The sequence below is a fragment of the Agelaius tricolor genome, unplaced genomic scaffold, assembly GCF_023055355.1.
Source record: "Agelaius tricolor isolate 1412-34295 unplaced genomic scaffold, bAgeTri1.0.p SCAF_9, whole genome shotgun sequence".
Taxonomy (NCBI): domain Eukaryota; kingdom Metazoa; phylum Chordata; class Aves; order Passeriformes; family Icteridae; genus Agelaius; species Agelaius tricolor.
In genome coordinates, this window is record NW_027269269.1 from 30,248,840 (window position 1) to 30,270,992 (window position 22,153).

A 22,153-nucleotide genomic window follows, 5' to 3' on the forward strand; every position below is an offset into this window, starting at 1 on the left:
CTTTTGTCTGTTGGTCAAATGTATTTCTTTAAAAATGTGGCTTTATTAAAATTTCTTAGAAAGAGTATTTCGTTCTTGGGAGGTTTTGCCTTTATATCTCCCTATAATTACTTGATTGCTTGAATTAGTGGCCAAAGATTTTGACTGGCTTTTTGTAATATTTTTAACTGGTATTATTCAACATTTTTGATTCTTGAGCAAATGAAAACTTCCAGTGTTTTTCTTAGATTCAGCTATGGCTTGGAAGTAGCCAGCATTAATGGCTGAAAGAGAAGTTGCAGTAAAGTATATGATTAGCTTGGGGTTTATGTATTCTGGTATTCAATGAGCTTGCTCATCTACATAGCTGCCTCTAAGGTTGGCAGTTACTTCTGTGTTAAGGGCAATGCTTCCTACTGTCATTTGAGAGGATAGTTTCAAATAAGCATGTGAATGATAAAATAATTGCTGCCAATTTAGAAAGCACGCCCTTTTTCTCGGCCTGCTCAATGAAAGCTAGGAAAAATATTTCAGAGGTGCCTGTAGCTTGGCTTCTGTGACTTCTTTGCCTTTTGCACTTGTGGGATCAATGAGTGAAGTGCTTCACAGACTGGTATTTTCATAGCAGCATCCAATAAAATGATTATGTGCTTCTCCTCCTCTTACCATACACCTGACAGTAAGAACTCCTTAAAGCTACAATGTTTACATACTGTATGTTTAGACTTAGTAAGGCATGCAACTGTTGGCAGCTGCAGAATATTTAAGTGTGACGGATACTGAATTTTACTAAGGTTCCCAAATGTGTGTCGTTTTATATGTAGTTTTCAGTATAATACCAAGAATTTACTCCTATGTGCACTTTTAGTTTATTGCATGCCCAATTTTAGTCAAGATAATTGTTATTAGCAAGGTTCAGGATAAAAAAATGGGTAATGTATGGGTGACTTGTAGGAAGAATCAAAATGGAGAAGCCTGCGAGGAAGCAAAGGGATTGGTTGGCATGAATGGATTGTGTTATTTTCATCTCCACTTAGTATTCTGAATACTGCTCTGATAAATTACTGCTATGCCAAGCACCAGGGTGGAGAAGGTGGACCGTTTACTTAACTTTTCATTGAATGTTCCCATGTGGCTAGCATGAATCCAAGCCATGTGGGCCCCTGACAATATTTATCCAGTTTTTCATTGTAATGGTTGATGCATTATAGGGCAATAATGCTTGTGGAAAGCTTATTGAGGGGAAACATGCTATTGTTTTAAAATAGATTCTATATAAATATGGGTTTGAGTGGGACTTGTGACTTAGTATCTTGGTGGCTTTCCTGGGAAATTAAATGTTTCTGGCAGGTTTTATTATCACTGAAATGAGAATTATGATACGTCAGGGCTTGGTGCTGGCTAAAAGCCCGTGCATCTACAAAAAAAAATCATTCCTTCTGCTCTGCTATAGTTGAGCAGAGGAGGAGGAAAGAAGAATTAAAAAGCTCATGGGGTGAGATAAGGAATGGGATAAAAACACTTTAAAAGGTATAAAGGAAAATTTATTTACAGAATCAAAAAGATGATAATGAGAACTAAAACCTTTAGAATACTTCCCCCCCCCCATCCCCTGCCTTTTTTTATTTCTCACTGAGAGCATAGGAAGACAAAAGCATGGGGGTTTTTTGTGAGTGTGTCGCTTGTAAAACTTGTTCTTCAGTTCACTTAGGGAGAGGAGTCTCTTTTGCTATGCCATGGGGTCCTTTCTATGGGAAGGAGTTTTCTGTGAAATTTTTAACGTGGTTTTAGTTTTTACAGGTTGCAGTCACACCTGAAAGCTCCTTTGACGTGTGTCAACGGGCAGAGTAGACTTCTCACAACTGCCTTTTCCCCCTGGGCCATTAGTTCATGGTCTGCAATTTGTAAGGATGAGCTGTTGTAGTATAAAAGCGAGTGTCCTCTTCCTCTGTCTCTGAAAGCAAGGGCTCTCCCTCTCTCTCTCTTCTTAGGCCGCTCACAGATCACAGCTTCTCAGCACGTCCACCTTTTTTTTCATGGGATTCGGGTGCATTCTCCATCCTTCTAGGCACTTCATTAATTGCAGGGAAATAATTTGTAGTATTGTAATCTTCACCACAGCTTGTAGAAGAATTTCAGCTCTGAGGCCTGGGTCTCTTCTTCCTCCCCATCCCTCCTTTGCACTGGCTTTAGCATCACTGTTGTGTTCTCCACGTGTCTTCACCTTTCCCTTTTTTTTTGGATTTGGGAGAGAGTTGGTATTTGTAGGTTTGCCTGTTCTCGAGTCCTATCATTTGAGAAGATTTTGCAGAGTTCTGCAATGTTGAAAGGTGGATCCCGCCCGGGCTCTGCGTGAGAGAATTGCTTGTTGTGAAGGCGAGGTCCCCGCCGGCTGCATTTCGCGCCTTCTCTTCACGTGGGCACCGGCAAGGAAAAGCCGCCACCGCCGCCCTGGCCCCTGTGTCTGCAGCGCGGCTGCCTAGGAGCGGCCAAGGGAACCGAGTTCATTGTGAGCCCTGCCAAGATAGCAGCGGCCCCAGTCGCCAATTCCAGATGCGCGTTCCCGGCCACGTGGCCGCTCCCGGCGCTGGTCTCGGCCGCGTGGTTCCTCGCCGTGCCTGACGGACCCGCAGCACAGCCCTGCAGGCTCCACCAGGAAAGGGAGCAGCACCACTCCTCGGAGACCACAGAGATAGAGAGCCCTCTCAGTTTTTCTGCTTCTTAAATACATTGTCGTAGAGGCATTACCAGCTTCTCTAATTGGCTTAGCAGCATGCCTCTTCTCAGAGCCAGCCAGCAATTAGTTTTGCCAGGCACAGGAGAAGCTTTCGGCAGCTCTTCCCAGAAAATCACTTCCGTGACTGGCCTTCTCCCTCTTCACCTAAAATCAAGTCCCATAAAAACTACCACATTCATGAATTGCCGTCTCAGTTTTTATAGCTTACTGGAGAGATCGAGGAAGTACCAGTTGTGCACCAAAGGTTTTTACAGACTGGCAGGCTTGCATTTCATACACGTTATCCAATGGGAGAGGGAGGAAGCATTCATAGAGTACTGTAATAGACAGCTTTGCATTGGTGAAGGATTGGTTATGCTTTTGGGTTAGTGATCTCTGTTCAAAATGGAAGGAATTATGGATCTTGGTCCCAAAGAGCCTTAATTATGGCTTTAACTAACCTCAGATACCATGGAGTCTGCATTCATCAACTAAAATCTAGAACCTAAAATCTTTTGCCTCTTTTCTCCTCTTGGTAGATTATGGGGCTGTAATGCTCTTTGGATTTTAGCTCAGTCTTGTTAGACTCAGCGTATGTGATGATCTTTTATGTCTTGCTTGACTTCTCAACTTGAATTGCCATATTCTCCTGGTTTGTTTTCCTTTAAATTTTTATTTCAGCAAATGTGGTAGTAGACAGTTCAGATTTGCTAATGCTTTGTTATTGTGTAATATGTCGTTCCCAAATGTTTGTTAGAGTGATATTCAGTATAGATGGTATTATGATAAGTGGTAATATTATTGCTTTTTGTTTTTTTCTAGGACCTAAACGATGGGACCATATGTCAAGGAAAGACGTTAAAACCTGGAAGAAAGGATTTACGGTATTTAATAGTACAGTCCTACTGTGCAGCCAAAATGCAGCAATATTTCTTTGTGGATGTATAGATAGATAGGATTATATTCTAATTTTGCCATGCTATATAATATTTTCAGAGGTATTGAGGAGGTCATCATCTGCTTTATAATAGAGTTTTAGGATAGTTTAAGATGCTTTCGATGCATCTAGCTAAAATGGCTGACTATTTATCATTGGTTAGCACTTGTAAACCTGGAGAAATTTTTTTTTTCAATTGCTATCTGTTGGGAGTGTGTATTTTTGGAACTCATCAGAATGTATTCTGTGCAGTTATTGCATTGAATCAATTTATCTTTGTTCAGCCAGTCAGCTCTTTGATTCAGCAGGGGTTTCTGGTTTCATCTTTAGTTTCTGTTTTTTTTCTCTGTGAAATAATGCCAGATTAATTAAAGAATCTTTGCAGTCTCACCAGTCAGTGTGTCAGGTAAACCCATGGCCAGTATGGCGTGCCTTGGCAGTACCTCAGAAGCTGTTCTGAACCCCACAGAGTGAGGGCATGAGGAATGAAATTCAGTCTGAGGCAACATGAGTGGATTTAATGGAGACCAAAACTGGGGGAGGCTGTATTTAGGGTTCCCTTTCCACTCCTGGTAATGCCTCGTGCACAGTCTACTAAGCATTGCTGCCCAAGTTTCCCAACCAAACCCATAAAAGACTGTGAGGGAAATTCTCTGTCTTAGCCTCTTATGTGGGCACAGGTATGTTCTTGCAGTGACTTTGGCAGTAACAGTAAGGGAAAAAGTGAATGATCAGGTAAGTTTCCTAGATACTTGTGGCTTTTCTGGTTAGGCCAGGGGAAACCTGAGAAAATTGAATGGATTTGTACTTGTGGGCTATACCAAAGTAAATAAATACGATGGTTAAAATTATTTTGCTATTCTTTGATTATTCTGACTTTTTTTTGTTTCTATTGCAGCATGTTGGTCAAAGGACAAGGAACACGGGTAGTGGTTTGTTTTTTTTTTAAATCAATTGCAAAATATCTTAATGTCTTATGTCAATCATCTGAAAAACTTTTATTTGGAGCACAGTAGGACAAAGCACTGCCTAGCATGGTCTTCCTCCATAGCACTGCCAAAAAAGTTTGTCCATACGGTGGTCAGACACAGGCTTTGAATCAGCTTAAGAAATCTGAATGTAGAGCTGGAAAATAAGGGTCTGGTACAAAAAGTTTCAGATGGTCCTGACCTTTACTTCTTGTTCCATTTGGCTAATGGGGCAAAGTAGTACAAAAATGTGGCTATAGTCTCTGATAAAACATGGAGAGAAAGTTATGTTTTTTCAAAGATATAGTATTTCAAGTTTCTTAGAATAAATATTTTGCTAATCTTTGCAAATCTACTTCATGGTCTGAATATCCTAGAAGCTCTTACAAAAAGGAGTTTACGTGGTTGTCTTAAATGCTAGAAAGACTTGATCTTATTAATTTTAAATTTAGTGTCCTCCATTTCAGATGACCTAGAAAGGCAGAAAAATGGGTAATAGGTGTTTTGCAGCTTCTGATGTTACTTGAGAAAAGTATTACTTTATTTCAAGTCATCCTAGGGAAGAAATTTCTAACTAAATATTCAAGGGTGGTAACCAGCTTTCTTTTGAACAAAGTAAACCTGCATAGATTTGTATTTTCCTGTGTATATTTATATATTCCATAAAAATTAGAATATTGCAGATTTTTTCCAGCTTAAGAAAACCATTGCTCTGGCTTTGTTTAATTGAAACACAAAGACACATGAAAGCCTTTGAACTGTCTGGTTTTGGTTGCTGTTAGCCTTAAAAAAGGCGAAAAATCAAACCAGCCCATACACCTTAAACCCTCAGCCCAAAAAAGATACATCTGACTATGGATTATTAAGGCTAATGTATGGATTTTACTTACGCACTTACTCTTAAGTAGACCTAAGTGTTTTAAATTAGGATACATAAAGGTTTGTGCTATTAAGTCTAAGCATTAAACAACTACCTATCACTGGACCCCTCCCCTTAGAATATAACTAGTGTTGTTTTTTTCCAACTCACAATTCTGCATTTTGCTAGATTTGAGTTTTACTATTTGGGTGGCATGTCCAGCACCCTCATAGAGTTTTACTGATTCAAATGACAGTCCTTTGAGTGGTGGGGCTTTATTTTTTCTCATATATGGCAGCTCTGAATGAGGGAGGACCAGGTATGTTAAATTTCAACCTGCCAGAGAAGTGATATTTTTGTCATATATTAGCCACATGAATTGGCTTTTTTTCCTTGCGAGTATTTTGGGAACAAAATGGGCTTTGTGGTGTTTCATAGACCTTGCTCAGTAAGGGATTTCAACTGGACACTCCTTTATTCTTCTGATGCCGTCTGTTCCCAACCCAGATAGGTTTGGAAGAGGCACTCTTTGGCTTCTAAAAGAATATGTTGTTAAGGAAGTATTACAGTAGTGTTTTGCAAAATCATGAGGATTAATTTCCAGAGAAGGTTACAACCTTAAGCCAGAGCCTTCGAGTTATATGCTTGTTGAATTTTATGAGAGAGTGGTTTTGTAGCCACTGGTTGGAAAATTGTGCTTTGAATAATTATCAGTGGTCTGTGTCCAAACTTGGGGCAAACATGGCGGTTTTTCTACAGGACTTGTTCTGTGCACTTTATTGGTTAAATACTTTATTTAAGTAATGAATGGAAGAGGGAATACCCTTAATGAACTCTCAGATGATAGCAGGTGGGGTTGCCCATTGAGAAATTTGTTGTCTGACAAATTTGGGCTAAAACGGAAATTTCTTCAATTTCATGCAAAGGAGTTCAAAGTAGTAGACTTACTTTGGAATAATCAAATGCTGAAGAGACAATTTTGAAAGCTGCTTGAGCCAAGCAAGGCTATCGCACTCCGCTGTAAAAATAGGACACACCATGCTAGAAGATATGCGCAAGTGCCTTGAACGTGAAGCACACAAAACCGGTTGTCTACGCTGTTCAGCAGTGATAAAAAGTGTGCTGGAGTACTTTGGTTTGTGTTTCATTATAGTGTGATTGGCCAGAGGGAGTCAGAAAAAGAAACCAATTACTAGAGCCACTGGTGATAGGACGTAAATAGAGGGAAAAATAAAAGAAATTGAAAACAAAAATAGCAAGAGAGGCTAAATATTATAAAAATAATAGAACCTTTTTTTTTCCTCTCCCATTCATGCTACGAAATACCAGAGAAGCAGAGCCGTGATTTTGAAGATGAGAACTCAGCAGAACACCAGGTATGGGTGCTACATTGCATCTGTTTTGATGGAGTGTTCCAGGCCAGGCTGGGTGAGGCTTTGAGCAATCTGGCCATCACAGAGGGGTTGGTTCTAGATGATTTTTAAGGTCCCTTCCAACCCCCAACCATCCTATGTCAGTCTCTTTGGGAAAAATGTATTTATGTAGTCAAAAGCTAAGAAATCATTTATGAGCAGATGGTCCTGTACCAGGATATCTGGACTGGTTTTCAGCTGTATTATTAGGGTTATTTTGGAGGGGGAGAGAGAGCAGTTGGATATGGGCTCTTCACCACCAAGTGCCTTTTTAGTTAGGCAATATGTGAGTCTAACTTTTTAAATTGCTATTTGTAAAATCTGTGTAGTCTAGAATAGCTTCTTTTGACTCAAAGTAAGTGTGTGTATAGACTTGTTAATAAAGGTGGTGTGATTTGGTCAGAATTTGTGGAATACACCTGCGTTTGTTTCACAACCACCACCACCCCCCAAAAGCTGAGCATGTAGTGAAAGCAGAAAATTCTATGGGCTAATTAATATAGTTTAAGCTACCAGGTATTAAAATTCCTTTCATGTGCTTTTAAGGAATCTTCTGAGAACTCTGGTGCAGATACATCTGATACAGGTGGGTTTTTTTTCATTTACTGCTTATCTAACCTTTAATTAGCTTTGTTGAGAAAATTGAAGATAGTGAGGTTTTGACCTTGTATTCCCAAATAATTATTTGATTGCATTAATTAGTGGGAACTGCCTTTGACTTGTTTTTAATGTTTCTAACCGGTATTATTCAACAGTTTGAGCAAATGAAAGCTTGTAGTGTTTTTCGTAGATTCGGCTATGGCTAGGCAATAGCCAGCAGCTAATGGCTGAAAGGGAGGTTGTACTAGAGTGTGTTTAGCTTGGGGTTTAAGTATTCTGGTAATTAATAAGCTTGTTCATCTACATAGCTGACTCTAAGGATGGCAATTTCTTCCCTGTTGAGGGAAATGTTTCCTACAGTCATTTGAGAGGATAGTTTCAAATAAGCATGTGAATGATAAAATAATTGCTGCCAATTTAGAAAGCACACCCTTTTTCTCGGCCTGCTCAATGAAAGCTAGGAAAAATATTTCAGAGGTGCCTGTAGCTTGGCTTCTGTAACTTCCTTTGCCTTTTGCACTTGTGGGATAAATGAGTGAAGTGCTTCACAGACTCTGGTATTTTCATAGCAGCATCCAATAAAATGATTATGCGCTTCTCCTCCTCCTCTTACGAATGGTCTGCGAAGCATCTGGTGAGGATTTGTAGAAACCTCTGTGAGTTCCAGCTATCTCCAAATCCTTTAAGATGTAGAAATTAGATTCTTAGGGATATGGGATTTGATTCCTCACCTAAAAAATTGAGTGCACTGTGGTGTTTGGGATGTGTGATGTTTTGGCCATTGGTAGTTTGGGTTGCGTGTTTTCAGGGTCCGTTTTCCTTGGTTGGGTTTTGGTGGCTTTTTGATACATAAAACTTACCAATAGGGCACACTAACTTAAGGGAAGAAATCAGTCTTTATCTGTTTTAACTAAGGTTTTAGTTTTGGCAGGTGTTTTCCCCTTTTAGTATTCATACAGAATACCTCATACTTCTCAGGGAAGGCAGAGTTTCTTCCAGGTAGTATCCACTATTTTTGTGTTGAAAGTGTGCAAAGCTTGTCTACAGCAGGCAAAAGTCAAGTGGAGCAGCTCTCACCTGGGCCTGCAAGTCTGTCCTTAATAGGGAAAGTTATTAGGATTACCATTTCTTGCTTTCTCAGGAAGTAGCATGGCAGAGTAAATCTAACAATTACTTGTATCCAGCAGGGTCCTATCACAGAGGACTGAATTAATTTGGAGAAAGGGATAGATAAGTTATACCTTAGAGAATGAGGGTGTTTTGGATGCACCTCCTGTGAGATAGCTTTCTGTAATAAAGGTCATATTTTTGAGAGAGGAAGGTGGAAGTTGTCTTTCTTCCTCTCTGTTCTGCCTTTGAGGCGCAAAGGTGTTACTGAATTTCCCTTTTGGCCTTTAAGACCACTTTTGGATTCCCTGGAGAAAATACTTTTATTTTTCCATTCTGTGCCATGGCCCACTGCTAACTACTGAAGTGTTCCAGTGATTTGGAAGTATGATTGCCAGCACATTGAAGATATTCTAAAATTAGATTTTTGAGGACTCACACTTGTATAGAAATCAACTCATGCTCTGATGCAAGCTATTTGTTAATAATTTATAATTGCTGTGATGGGGTCAACCATTGCCTGACACAGGAGTTGTTCCCTTTATCTCGAGAAGCGCCCATTTTTGTAGCAGTCCAGTCTGTTCACCTGGATGAACATGTAGGAAGCAATCTGACAGGTTTGTGCCCAGTTGAGCTGGAGGAAGAAGATTGTATGGCAGAAAGAGAAACAGCAATGTAAGAGTAGTATGACGAGGCAGTGATGTGGTAGTATGATAACCAAGATTTCTTTCACTCACGATTTCCAGGGTTATTCTCCTGTCTTTTTCCTTCCCTCTGATGAGTGCAGGGAAGTTCAGAAATCGGGGCTGAAAATGCAGTCATATATTTGATGCTCATGGATGACTGATTTTAGCTAATGATGAATTGGAAGGTCTGCCTACATTGAGGAAAACAATGTTTTGTTGCATTTCATTCACAAAACCACCCACAGAATACCTAAAACTGAGTGACCAGAGTCTGTCTTGTTTTTTCATATTCTCAAGTCTGCGTTATTTCTCACTTTGTGAGTCCTGAGGTGGGCTTGACAACCAAAAGCTACTGAGAGGAAGTGTGAGAGAAAATCCTGGCTATCTTTGTTGGCATATTTAGGAATGCAGTGGGGATTGTGCATTAATGATAAATGAATCTTAGAGAGCCACAAAAGAAAGAGCTTTAAAAATGTTTTACTCTCTGAGATGTTTAATAGAAGTCGTAAAGAACTGATGGCAAACAAGTTTTCTTAACCCTTCTTTGCTCCGCTGAAGTCATTTATGGAGCCACAAACCATGCTTTTCAATTGGAATTGGAATGGAAATGTAATACAGTTAAAAGTTATAGTGTAGAGAACTGTTTTCTAGAATGAAAACGGTGTAGTCAATAACTTGCACAGTGTGTGTTTAAAAACATTTCTGTTTTGAGTTCAGCTATGTTTGATTTAATATTTACCTTCAAATTGCAGGTGAAGAAAGTGGTGACGTAGCCTCAGTAGGAAGAAAATTTGAAGGAATTCGTCTCAAGGTAAAAATTTTGGGTGTCTAATAGAATGTAGTGATTCAATAGAAGCTAGTTACTATTTGAATAGTTTACACATGCCTGATGAGCTGATGCAGTCAGCAGAAGACTTGATATCGTCTGCATCTTAATGCACATTTTTGGCAAGTGAGGGGTTCAATAAATAGCAACACAGAGACCAATCAATGACAAGTGATGTTCTTGTCTTGCTAATACCACTGGGCCAGAGAAAGGCCTACAATGTACTGCATCAGGAGGCAGCCCTGAGAAGGGCTTTTATAGGTAAGGAAAAAGAGAAAGCAGATGGATCATAAGGTGAAAACACTTGTAAAAGAATGGTTGTTCACCTGAGAGTCTAGCATAAATAGGTAACACGATTGGAAGGAAATGGTAAATGAGCAGTAATGGCTGCCATAACAAAAGCAGGCTGGAATCTTCTGCTGTTGCTTCCCAAACTAGACTAGGGTCAGGACTAGCTGGACTGTTTACAGTGTTGAGGAAAAATATAACACGCACTTTGTGTGTGCAGCCATTTTAATCCTGTGGTTTGCTTCCTCCAATAGTGGGATTTACTTTCCTTAAGCCAAAAATGGGATTTACTTTCCTTACTTGTCTAACACTGTGCTGGTGTCTTCTCTCTGACAACAGCTAATAGAATCTGCTTCAGAAAGGAGATTGTTTCCAGTTGCTTCCAGAGATTGCTTCCAGTTTGACTAATGAATGGCCTTTTATTCCAAAATTCTCTTAGGATTTACATTGAGGGTAGTTGCAGAGTAGACCTTCATTTGTATATGACTTCACACGGAATGCTGGGAATACAAGTAGAGATTTGCAGCTGTAATTGTCAGAGCTTTGTAACCATTTTTCTTTCTTCCTCTTTCCTTTATTGGATTGGGATTTTTGATGGTTTTCATCAGAGGATCTTTTAGGCAGTGTGTGCTGTTCCTTGAATATACTTGTTTATTGTCCCTTTTTTAAATATTTTCACAGGTAGTTCCTTCTATGGATTGTGGTGGTGTTTTTTTTGCTGGGGGGGAGGTGGGGAGGCAGATTTTTGCCTAAAATGTGTACATAAAAATAAGTTTATGCAGGTTGCATATAGCCTGATCTGAAGAGTACTTGTTTGCAGTAAATCAGAATAATCATTTTGGAGTTGCCTGTGCCAATAAGTTCCATGTGTTTTAATAATTTTGTTTTCCTTTTAGAATCTGAATGTAGATGATGGCCAAATCCTGAAGAAAAAAAGAGTTCCAGTGGATGTGATATTACAAGGTGATGAGAGAAATATTCCCAAATGGATAACGGTGAGATACTTCTCCTATTCTAAGTTATGAGCTAGTTAGAATAAAATAAAAGCTCTTTAACTGGGTAGCAGTTAAATGCATTTTCACACAACTTCTCTGTGCTTCTCCCATTGTTCTTCTGCTTGATGTCTGTGTAGATATTGTAGGATCTTGGGGTTTTGAGAGCTATGAAATGTAAGAAACAAAGGAAATGTTTTATTAAATGTATTTTCTCTGGTTTTTTACTTTTATATGTTGTTCTTGGAACCCTGATGTGCAGGTTGATCTTTGAGCTGTTAATTTTCCTAAAAGTCTAAATCTGAGCTTTGTAGAGGCTCAAAGAAAAAGAATTAGCTTTGTTTTGATTTGGGGAGTGAGGAAGGTCAGGGTGAAGTGCCAGGATGCAGCTTCTCTTTTCTGCTGGAGCTGCCAGAGATGTGTAGATTACTCAAGTGTGTGTGTGTAGATATATATCGATGGATAAGTTCTTATATTTGGCGTAGGGATTAGTACATGACGTCTAACGTATAAGTTGAAAAAATTATGAATAGCTTTCCAAGACTAAACTAGTAAGTCCTAAAACTTCCTCCTGAAGTCTTAGACTAGATGTTTTCCACTTTGTCTGAATTGGCTGAGCCCTTGAAGACCATAACTACTGTACATGACCCAGAAGAGCAAGAGGCAAGGAAGTCACAAGTTAGGTTTTGATGATATCTTTAACATGCAAAAAGCTCAGAACATTAGATTGTTTTTTTCTTTCTATTTTTTTCAGATAACAACTCCTCCCAGTTTGTCAAAAAGTCATCGTTCAACTTTGCCCGGACGAGAACTGCTTGGTACAATTAAGTCTTTTGTCTGTTGGTCAAATGTATTTCTTTAAAAATGTGGTTTTATTGAAATTCATTTGGAGAAATATTTCATTTCTTGTAAACAAAGGCATTATTTATCCAGCTTAAAATTTTAATAGTCTGGATTTCATAGGAAAGTCAGACATGATTTTTCTCATGGCAAACTGTATTTTGAAAACAGAAACCAAATAAATTGTCTGTATAAATCCAGCTGTTTTCATGCTGCCTCTGGAAGCAATATGCATAGTTACAAATTCAGCAGCATTTAGCTCACTGTAAGCAATGGTTTTTAGTTCTGCTTATTTTAATCTCAAGGAATGTAATACAGTGGCTTGGGGTCTGCTGGCAACTGATAGTCAAAGTGGTACTTTGTCAGTGAACTTTGGTCAGAAGCTTTCCATACTCACTGCATGCCTAAGAGTTGTAGTATAAATATTTTAGGCTTAACTACTGAAAGCAATATTTTCATCATGATTTATGAAAACAAAAGCTGCACTTTTACTAGCCGAGTACAAAGCTTTCAAGGAACACAGCAAATAAGTAACACAACCTTTTGGATAAGGCTGTTACTTCTGACCAGGATTGACAAAATTGCAAAGAATCACTTTTGCAGTGAATATCTGCATATTATGCTATTTGAATAATGCAGGTTTCCAAGATTTCACTTCTTTCCTCTTTAATATGTGAAGTCCATATGGTTAGAAATGTATTAATGTTTTTTTGTAATAATCAATAAGGTTATCTGAATCATATGCGGTTTATTTTAAGCTATACAATATATTATTTTAAGTGCCTTAATAGGTTCGGATTTTTTTCTGTCTTTATTTTTTTGACTCATTGTAGTTTTTTTGTTTGGTTTTTGGGTTTTTTTGAATAGGCAATCAAGCTGCTGTTTGCAGAAAGAAGCTAGAGTTTTCAAATGAATGTTCTTCATCCAGATATCCACAGTTACAACATTCTGCTGTTCCCATTCCATCAAATACAGTAGCCTCACCCAGGCATCAACCTTGTCCAGAACTGAGCATAACTTCATGTGATAGTATCCTTGGAGAATACCAGTCTGCAGATGAGGAATGCTCCTTGAGCAGTACAACTCTTTCAGGCTTGTATCCAGCAATGGTAGCAATACTTACAAAGCTCATGACCAAGCATTCTCAGAGAAAAGTGTTGAAGTACATGTTTGGACACTTAAGGTCCAAGAGACGGCATTCTAGAAGACCAAAGCTCAGTGTCACTGTAGACAAAATTACAGGGTTCAGACCCTGTAAATGTAAACCAAAGAAAGCATTCCACAGCACGTGTAGCTGTAGTAGTGAAGACAACCAAAATCCAACTTTTGGAAATGAGAGCAGAGAATTCTGTTATGACAGTTGTCCCATTAGTAATTCATCTGGTCTGGTGCCTCATGCTTGTGCTGATACAAATGAAATCAAAATGCACTACTCTGACTCAAGTTTAGAACAACATTTGGCATCTGGAAAAAGTCAGGAAGTCTGCAAACACACTGCTTTTCCTGATGTTATGGATAGAATGGGAGAGACATTTCTAGTTGAAGATAAATTACAGGCTATTTGCTCACCAAAGAATTCAGAATACATAGAAGGTGAAAAGTTTACTTACAAACGTTTCTCAGAACCCAGTTTTATAACATCTACTGCCAGTTCAGATTCAAGAGCGTTTCATCTTGTAAAAGAGAGTAAGACTCAGAAAACCGACTTTTGTGTTGGTACCTCAGAGTTGTGTTCATCTGCTTGCAGTTCCCATGACAACAGAAACAATTCTATACCTACCACAAATTGTTCTCCTGTAAGATCATCAAATACTACGTTCATGTGTCCTCAAAAAATAACTTCTTTCCAGCACAAAAAGTCATTTTCCTCCTGGAAGCAGAATTCTTCAAAGCGGGACGAAGAAATAGATGCTGCATTTGACGAACTCTACTACAGAGTGATTTCTGGAGAATACTTTAAGCCTTTGACATTGACAAGACCTCTTTTAAACTCACAGAACCATGAAGAGAAAGGAACATTAGTGAAGAGTAATCTAAGTGATTCTGAGAGGTCCCTTAAACAGTGTGGTATAGAATTTGAGAAACTGTGTGGGAAGTCTGTTCCAAAATCTCCTGGGCTTCAGAGAGCTTCAAATTTCAGGAAATATGAAGAAATACAGATGCCTGAAACTGTAAATGCTCTTGTTAATTCTCCTGTCAGAACTTACTCTGCAATTTCCAGTGCTAAAAGAGCAGGAAATTTTCAAAACCATCCTCTTTGTTCACCAGTAAAGCGACTGAAATTTATACCGGAATATTGTTTTTCTTCAAGCAAATGTCAGGAGATTTCCCACAGTAAAGAGGATAATCTTCAGACAGGTGGCATGGATTTTTTGAGCACGTACAACTGTAGCAAGCCCAGCTTTTTTGCTGATCGCAACTGTCATTGTCAGGTATTTAAGGAGCTTGGGGGGAAAAAACTGTGCACCTTTAGATATTTGGAGAAGGGCTTAAGAATGGATTAGAGCTGCAAGCTGTTTCAACTAAGGATAGCATACTTACGGTGCTTTTTGGTCAGTAGGGATGTTTTACAGCTCTGGGGGCTTGGGGATATCAGGTCTTCTGGATCCATATGATGAAGCTCTCTATATTTAATAAATTTGAAATGGTTCTAAATGAAAGTTTTTACTCCATTTTAATAGACAATGTCACTGAAAAAATGGTCTCAAATATTGACTCAGTTATGGTGTTGTCCTTTTGAAATAATGACATGAATTTTAGAGATGGACAAGGTAAAACAAATTAATCTTTATAGGGTTTCACAGGAATCATTAAACTTTTTGATTTAAATCAGACACTTCTTTCCAAGTTCACAGTAATTTCTTCTGAGGCAAGCTGTGAAACAGTATATCTTTTAATGAATGTTATATGTTGTTGCTTTATTTTCAGGGCTCTGGATCTCATGATTCTTCACAACAAAGTTTTCTTGGTATCTCTGGCACTTCCCTGCAAGGTTAGTTTCAGACACTTTATTAATTCATGCAAGAGTATTTTCTTAAGGAAATTTGCCCATAGAAGTACTTCCAATGTTTAAATAGGCTAATACTTAAACAACATTCTGTAATGTTCATGCTACTCAGCATTGTTACTGCCCTTTTTATCCACTGTTTCTAATCACCAGAATCTGGGACTGCAGGTGCACACTCTGGTTGGCTTGGGGCAATGGAGAATTGCAGCTCTCTCAGAAATGTGAGCAAGCATCACCCAAGGTAATAATAGCCTCTTTTTAAAAGAGGTTTCAAAATTAATTCTTACTCCTCTATGCCTGCCTTAAAGATATGGAGGTGACATGCATAATTTTGTAGAATGAAAATGAGTGTGGGAGAGCCCAAGCTAATCACAGCTGCAGACTTGAACACTGAGAGGCAAGTGTCTGTGGTCAAAACTAGCCAGACTCCAGCAAGGAGAGCTGCTGAGCACAAGACAGTAAGATGACCTGACTGAATCCCTACTGTAATTCCTATCTGGTGTTCATTATAGAGGCATTTATTGTTTTAGATATGCTGTGGAATTGATTGTGGCTCTGTGTTTAAGGTGACAAGTCCTCTCAGAGAGGATTGCAATATATTGTTATTTAAAAGAACTTGCAAAAGCTGGCCTCTGTGCAGATGGGCATCATTAGCTTCATTTTGGCTCTGTGTGAACAAGCAGTGGTTCTGTTTGGAACATATCAGAGATCCTGTCCTCCTGCTATTATCACTACTGGCAGTGTACTTAGATCTCTGGAAGCAGGACACTCTTTCCAGTTCCCTGAATACTGGCCTAAAATGTCTGGTTTTCATAGAAAATAAGTAACTTTTAAAGGATTATCAAGCTTCAGATCTCTTCAATTTTTAATTACAAACATCTAATATTCCAAGAATTTTTAAATTATTAAAAGCTCTCTAAAAAATTCCTGATTTTATTTACCAAAACATTTTTTATGTGCTTTTTTGCCATAAGTGTAATTTTTCACCAGACATTGTGCTGGCTTCCCAAGCTCAGTCAGGAAATATTTTCACTATGCTTGAGACCATCATCATATCAGCATTAACTGACAATGTTTGAATTGGAAGGTCAAAGGAAGGCTGAAAGTATTTTTTAAACTACTTGCTTGTATGGAGAATTTACCCAGAAAAGAAGTTTTAATGATGTAAAGAAATCAAGTTTCAGTTTAAGCAAAGATGGAATTGAAATTTAAAGGCTTACAAATACATACAATATTGATAAAGATTATTTTTTGATTATTTCATATATAATGAAAGATTGGAGACAAGCTGATGAGTATGCAAGGATGTTTCTCTGATGTTGAGTATGCCCACTTAACTGAGCAAAGTTCTTCTCAGTTCTTTGATTGCCTTTTGTTTTTCCTCACTACATTATCCTGTCTCCTCATACAAAACAGCCATTCCTGTTAGATTAGTTATTGTTTTAAAGGAAATGGGTTTTCTTTATTTAATGCCTATAAGTAGAGAAATCAAGATTTCAGAGTTTTCTTCCAAGTCATCTGGATTAAAATCTATTTCTTTCTTCTTTAATTATACAAAGACATGTTTGCTGATTTGTAGCCAAAACAGACTGTCAGCTGGAAAGCTTCCTGAGGCCTGTGGTGTGATATTTTCAGCTTTCTATGGTTCCCAGCAGTGAAGCTTTTTAATGGCTTCAGATCCCTCAGACGTTCAATGCTATGAGGAAAAATGCTCTATTTTCTAATGAATGGTTGTGAAAAGAAAAGGAATAATGTTTTTCTATCTGGACCCAGATTGCCTTTATCTAGAAGATGATTATGAAAGAGATTTCTGAAAAGGAAATGTTCATAACGAATAACATAACATAAATGTTCATAACTAATGTTCATAACAGCTCTGCGTGAACGCTGTCCTACAGCTTTACTGCTATACTTAATTGTCAGATGTAAACAAAATTAGTTCAAAATAGAAGAGAAAATCTATGCAATTTCTTAAGCAAAGTGTTCTCACTTGTGTCTTTATCTTTTATCTAGTTCTGAATACATTCCAAGATTGCATCTCAAAGTTTAATAGATATACATAACTTAGATTGATCTAGTAGCACAACTGAGGGATTAAAATGACATAGCATGAAAAGCTTCCTCTCCATGTGAAAGCACATAGGAAAGCAGACAAGGAAGCCCCGCTGCTGTTGACAGTCAAGATGTTCAGATACCTTGCTTTTACAATTTGTTTCAATTTCATCCTGTTTACTGGAGTTTCAGCAAATATACAGTATTTTTGTGTAATTTACTCCATCATCTAAACAAAGGTTTCGGGTTTTTTTTCCTTAGAGTGTACAGAAAACTAAGCTACACTGATGGGAAAGACCAATTGTAGGAATCCCTTGGATGACTCTCTGGTTAAAGCTCACCAAGAAGCATTAATGCATTGTTACAGTTAAAAAAGTTTTATATTGGTTGGGTTTTATTCAGTGTTGTTTCTTCTTCCAAGAATCAAGGATGTATAATTATATGTAAGCAATACACAAATAGTTCTGACTTATACTTCATTGTAGTTCATATCTTTGGGAAAGGGTTCATCCCTTTTAACAGGGCACTTCTTACTCAATTTATGGCTAAGTTGGATTTTTATATTTGACAGTATTTGTAATAACAGAGTGTGATCTGTATTCTTTTTATTTGCTGATAAGCTTTGATTCTTACTGTATTAATAATAAGGAAACTGTATTAATAATAAGGAATAAGCTTATTTACCTAAATTGCTGCCTATTCATGCTTTTTGAATGCATCAGTACAGACCCAAAAATCATTGCTATATACTATGACTTGAGTCTGCTATGCAATGTTAATGTTAAAATTTTCCAGAGTTGGTTGTTCAATAAAATTTTATACTGTTTAATAGGTTTGATAATTGCATTACGTGTTTTGACAAAATTGTACATGACACAGTATATGTTCTAAATAAAAAACTGTTCTGAACAAATACCTGCCTTCAACATTTTATTTCACCTATGTGAATTCTCAGGAGGAGTTTGTATATCTGCATGAGGAAATCCATGAGAATGAGGTATGAGGGTCCCACAGGCTTTCACTGCTGTGTCCTTTCTTGGCAAGGGAATTGTGTTAGTGGTGTCAGATCAGGTACTTGCTGTTTTATCAGCACTGCCCCTTGTTAGCTTTCTGAGCTTCAGAAAAGGAAGAAATTGGTTTTCTTTGGCTTTCCTTTTTTCCAGACACACAGGAGGGTTTTATTTTAGCTCTTAGAACCAGAATTTTGTTATCTTAAGTATTGTTCTTAGGACAAGAAGCCAGATCTAGTGAAGTTTTCTCTGCAATACAAACTTCTGCACACACATTCCATCCTTCATAATTTGGATATTGCATGTATTTCCATGACAGTAGCAAAATACTGTCTTCTAGAAATGCTCTTGGGGCTCTTTTTTCTTCCTTTTCCAGACACGGATGCACTGTAGGGAATATATTTTATGAGCTACCTTGCTCTTGGATTTGTTGAGGTAATTATTTCCCAGTATTTCTTGATACACTAGTATTGAGAGATTACATAATTAATTTATTGTTTTCTGTTCTAAAGTAATTTAGAAGTCAGCTGGAATTGTGGTTTGGACCTGTTCTGAATTTAGATATGACTTCTAAACAGCAACTTCAATGCAGCTCAGACAGGTAAGGGAAGGTAAGTTGGTTTATTCAACATAGCAAAATTGTCTTTGTGAAAATTACTTTGAAATAATTTAAAGAGGTCATTCTTGGAAAACCTTTTAAGTGTTGGAAGATAAGATCATACCAATGCCATGTTTTGGGTGCTAGTTTTAGAGTTGATCCTCCTACACCATGTGAGCCAGCAGACTCTTGGTGCTGCCTGATCTCTTGTGTTTTGGGTTCCATTCTTCTAACCTTCCAAACTATTGCTTTTTCCACCATATTTCCTCTTGTTTACTCATTCTTCAGTGTTCTGTTGAACTGGTACTTGAATGCTAAGCATACTGTTAATAAAAAAAGCTTTACATTGCTTCTCTTTGCTATAAAAATTTTTTTAAGGAACAGTGGAAAAACAGATAAGGTTACTGAGACAGTGTAAACATAGAACCTAGCCCCTCTTATGTTGTCATTAGTTGTAACTTGCTCTATATGTAAAGAATTTAACTGGTTCACAGCAAATTTTAAAGAGAGCCCCAAAGGGGCTCCTCTAGAAAAGCAGATTCAATCAGCCCCTCCCCCAACCACTTCAGGAGAAAATACCTCCTTGGAGAAAAGTGGAAAAAACTGTTTATTAAACAATAAAACCTAAACAATATTAAACAATAAACCCCTTGCTGCTCCAAAAGAGATGACAAACTCAGAAAGTCCCTCCCCGGGTTGCAGCTCAGCTCACTCAGTCTCTTATCTGTCCATCCGGTGCTGGAAATGTTGCGGGCCAGGCCTGGCTTGGTGGGCCACAGGTGTGAGCTGCCGGTGCTCCCCTGGGTGTTCAGTCCAGAGCAGGTTTGAACAGGTCCAAAGAAAAAGGAAAAAACCCCACAGTCCAGGGAACTTCTTTGTCTCAGCTAGCTAAACTAACTAAAAGCAAAGGAGAGCTCTGTCCCGCTGTCTGTCCATCTGCAGACAACACAGTCCAGGAGCAGGAATGTGGAGGGGTGAGTGCAGTGTGTGAAAACAAACTGCTCACTTCTTCTCTGCCCCCTTCACTCTCTGGAACACGTCTTAAAGGTGCAAAATTTATTATTCAGCATAAAAAGAACAAGGTGATTGGGGATAAAAGCATCATATAGTCAACCTAGGACATTCCACCCCTTATCCCCATATCATCCACTTACTACTAAAACTAATATATATTCTAACTCTACAAACACATACATTATACATCCAATATAAAGCTATTTAGACAATGGTAGTAAAGCAAAAAAAAAAAAAAAAAAAATTTATGCATAGGTCTCCCAACAATCAGATCTTCCTTCCTTAGGTACACATTGTGTTCTTCCATCTTTTTGCATTATCCGCCATGTGCAACCTGGTCCCTGAGCAAAAACAACCCCATGAATGGGTTTGTCTGTATTCAAGGCAGAATTAATCCAAACTGTCTTCCCTAACAAACCTCTGACATGTACCAGTGGGACTTTGTCTCCATCTACTCTATGCAAAGGCTCAGATTTGACAGGGCCCACTCGGTTAGTAGAGCCTCGGGTGTTAACTAACCAGGTGGCTTTTGCCAGATGCTGCTCCCAGTTTTTGAAATATCCCCCACCTAATGCTTTCAAGGTGGTTTTTAGCAGTCCATTGTACCTCTCCACTTTACCTGCAGCTGGTGTATGGTAGGGGATATGGTACACCCACTCAATGCCATGTTCCCTAGCCCAGGTGTTGATAAGGCTGTTCTTGAAATGGGTACCTTTCAGGGGTACCATGCCTCCACAGGACTTGCGTTTCCAGGCCCAGGATGGTGTTCTGGGCAGTAGCATGAGACACAGGGTAGGTTTCCAACCATCCTGTGGTGGCTTCTACCATGGTCAGCACATAGCGCTTGCCTTGGTGTGTCTGGGGCAGTGCGATGTAGTCAATCTGCCAGGCCTCTCCATATTTGTACTTGGACCACCACCCACCGTACCATAGGGGCTTCACTCGCTTGGCCTGCATGATGGCAGCCCACATCTCACAGTCATGGATAACCTGAGAAATACTGCCCATGGTTAAATCCACCCCTCGGTCTTGTCCCACTTGTAGGTGGCATCTCTACCCTGATGGCATGAGGCATCATGGGCCCATCGAGCTAGGGATATCTCTCCCTCGTGTTCCCAGTCTAGGTCTATCTTGGACACCCCTATTTTTGCAGCCTGGTCTACCTGCTCATTGTTTTGGTGCTCCTTATTACCTCTACTCTTGGGGATCTAGATGGCGGACTTTCACAGGTAGCCTCCCTACCCTGGCAGCAATGTCTTTCCACTCATCAGCAGCCCAAATTGGTTTTCCTCTACACTGCCAGTCATCCTCTTTCCACCTTTCCAGCCAGCCCCACAGAGCATTGGCTACTATCCAAGGAGCAGTATAAAGGTAGAGCTTTGGCCACTTCTCTTTCTCAGCAATGTCCAGGGCCAGTTGAACAGCTTTGAGTTCAGCAAGTTGGCTTGATCCACCTTCTCCTTCAGTGGCCTCTGCGACCTGTCATGTGGGGCTCCATATGGCTGCTTTCCACTTTCGTTTCATTCCCACAATGTGGCAAAAACCATCAGTAAAAAGACCGTACCACATATCTTCCGCTGGCAGTTGGTATGGTGGAGCTTTTTCAGCACGTGTTGTTCCTCTTGTTCCTCTTCATCAGTGAGACCAAAGTTTGTTCCTCTTGTTGTTCCTCTTCATCAGTGAGACCAAAGTTTTCACCTTCTGGCCAGTTTTAATTATTTCCAGAATCCCAGGGTGATTCAGGTGTCCAATATGGGCACACTGTGTGATAAGAACAATCCACTTGCTCCATGTAGCACTAGTGGCATGGTGAGTGGAAGGAACCTTGCCTTTGAACATCCACCCCAGCACTGGTAGTCAGGGTGCCAGGAGGAGTTGTGCTTCAGTGCCTATTACCTCTGAGCCAGCTTGGACTTCTTCAAAAGCTGCTAAAATTTCCTTCTCTGTTGGAGTATAGTTGGCTTCAGATCCTTTGTAGCTTCAACTCCAAAATCCTAGTGGTCGACCCTGAGTCTCCCCAGGCACCTTCTGCCAAAGGCTCCAGGGCAAACCATGGTTCTCAGCTGCAGAATAGAGCATGTTCTTCACCTCTGGTCCCATCCTGACTGGGCCAAGGGCTACCGCATGAGCAGTCTCCTGCTTGATCAGTGCAAAGGCTTGTTGCTGCTCAGGGCCTCAGTGGAACTCATTCTTCTTACGGGTGACCAGGTAGAGACGGCTCAGGATCTGACTGTATTCAGGAATGTGCATCCTCCAAAAACC

At 39.2% G+C, this 22,153-nt stretch overlaps 1 protein-coding gene across 5 annotated transcripts in view; it reads left to right on the forward strand.

Annotated features, from left to right (window-relative positions):
• Positions 1 to 18,211, forward strand: part of HJURP (Holliday junction recognition protein) — a 29,698-nt gene extending 11,487 nt beyond the window's left edge. For 2 of the 5 annotated variants that reach the window (XM_071433461.1, XM_071433466.1), the window contains exons 10-20: positions 3,518 to 3,579; positions 4,531 to 4,558; positions 6,789 to 6,835; positions 7,418 to 7,457; positions 10,017 to 10,075; positions 11,275 to 11,373; positions 12,125 to 12,188; positions 13,078 to 14,642; positions 15,139 to 15,202; positions 15,371 to 15,458; positions 17,531 to 18,209. In XM_071433461.1, coding sequence (XP_071289562.1) covers positions 3,518 to 3,579; positions 4,531 to 4,558; positions 6,789 to 6,835; positions 7,418 to 7,457; positions 10,017 to 10,075; positions 11,275 to 11,373; positions 12,125 to 12,188; positions 13,078 to 14,642; positions 15,139 to 15,202; positions 15,371 to 15,458; positions 17,531 to 17,576 — 2,162 coding nt within the window. In that variant the 3' untranslated portion in view covers positions 17,577 to 18,209. Of the gene's footprint in view, positions 1 to 3,517; positions 3,580 to 4,530; positions 4,559 to 6,788; positions 6,836 to 7,417; positions 7,458 to 10,016; positions 10,076 to 11,274; positions 11,374 to 12,124; positions 12,189 to 13,077; positions 14,643 to 15,138; positions 15,203 to 15,370; positions 15,459 to 17,530 lie in introns of all 5 variants that reach the window. The other 3 variants (XM_071433463.1, XM_071433465.1, XM_071433464.1) reach the window with 3 other exon arrangements.
• Positions 18,212 to 22,153: the final 3,942 nt, after the last annotated feature.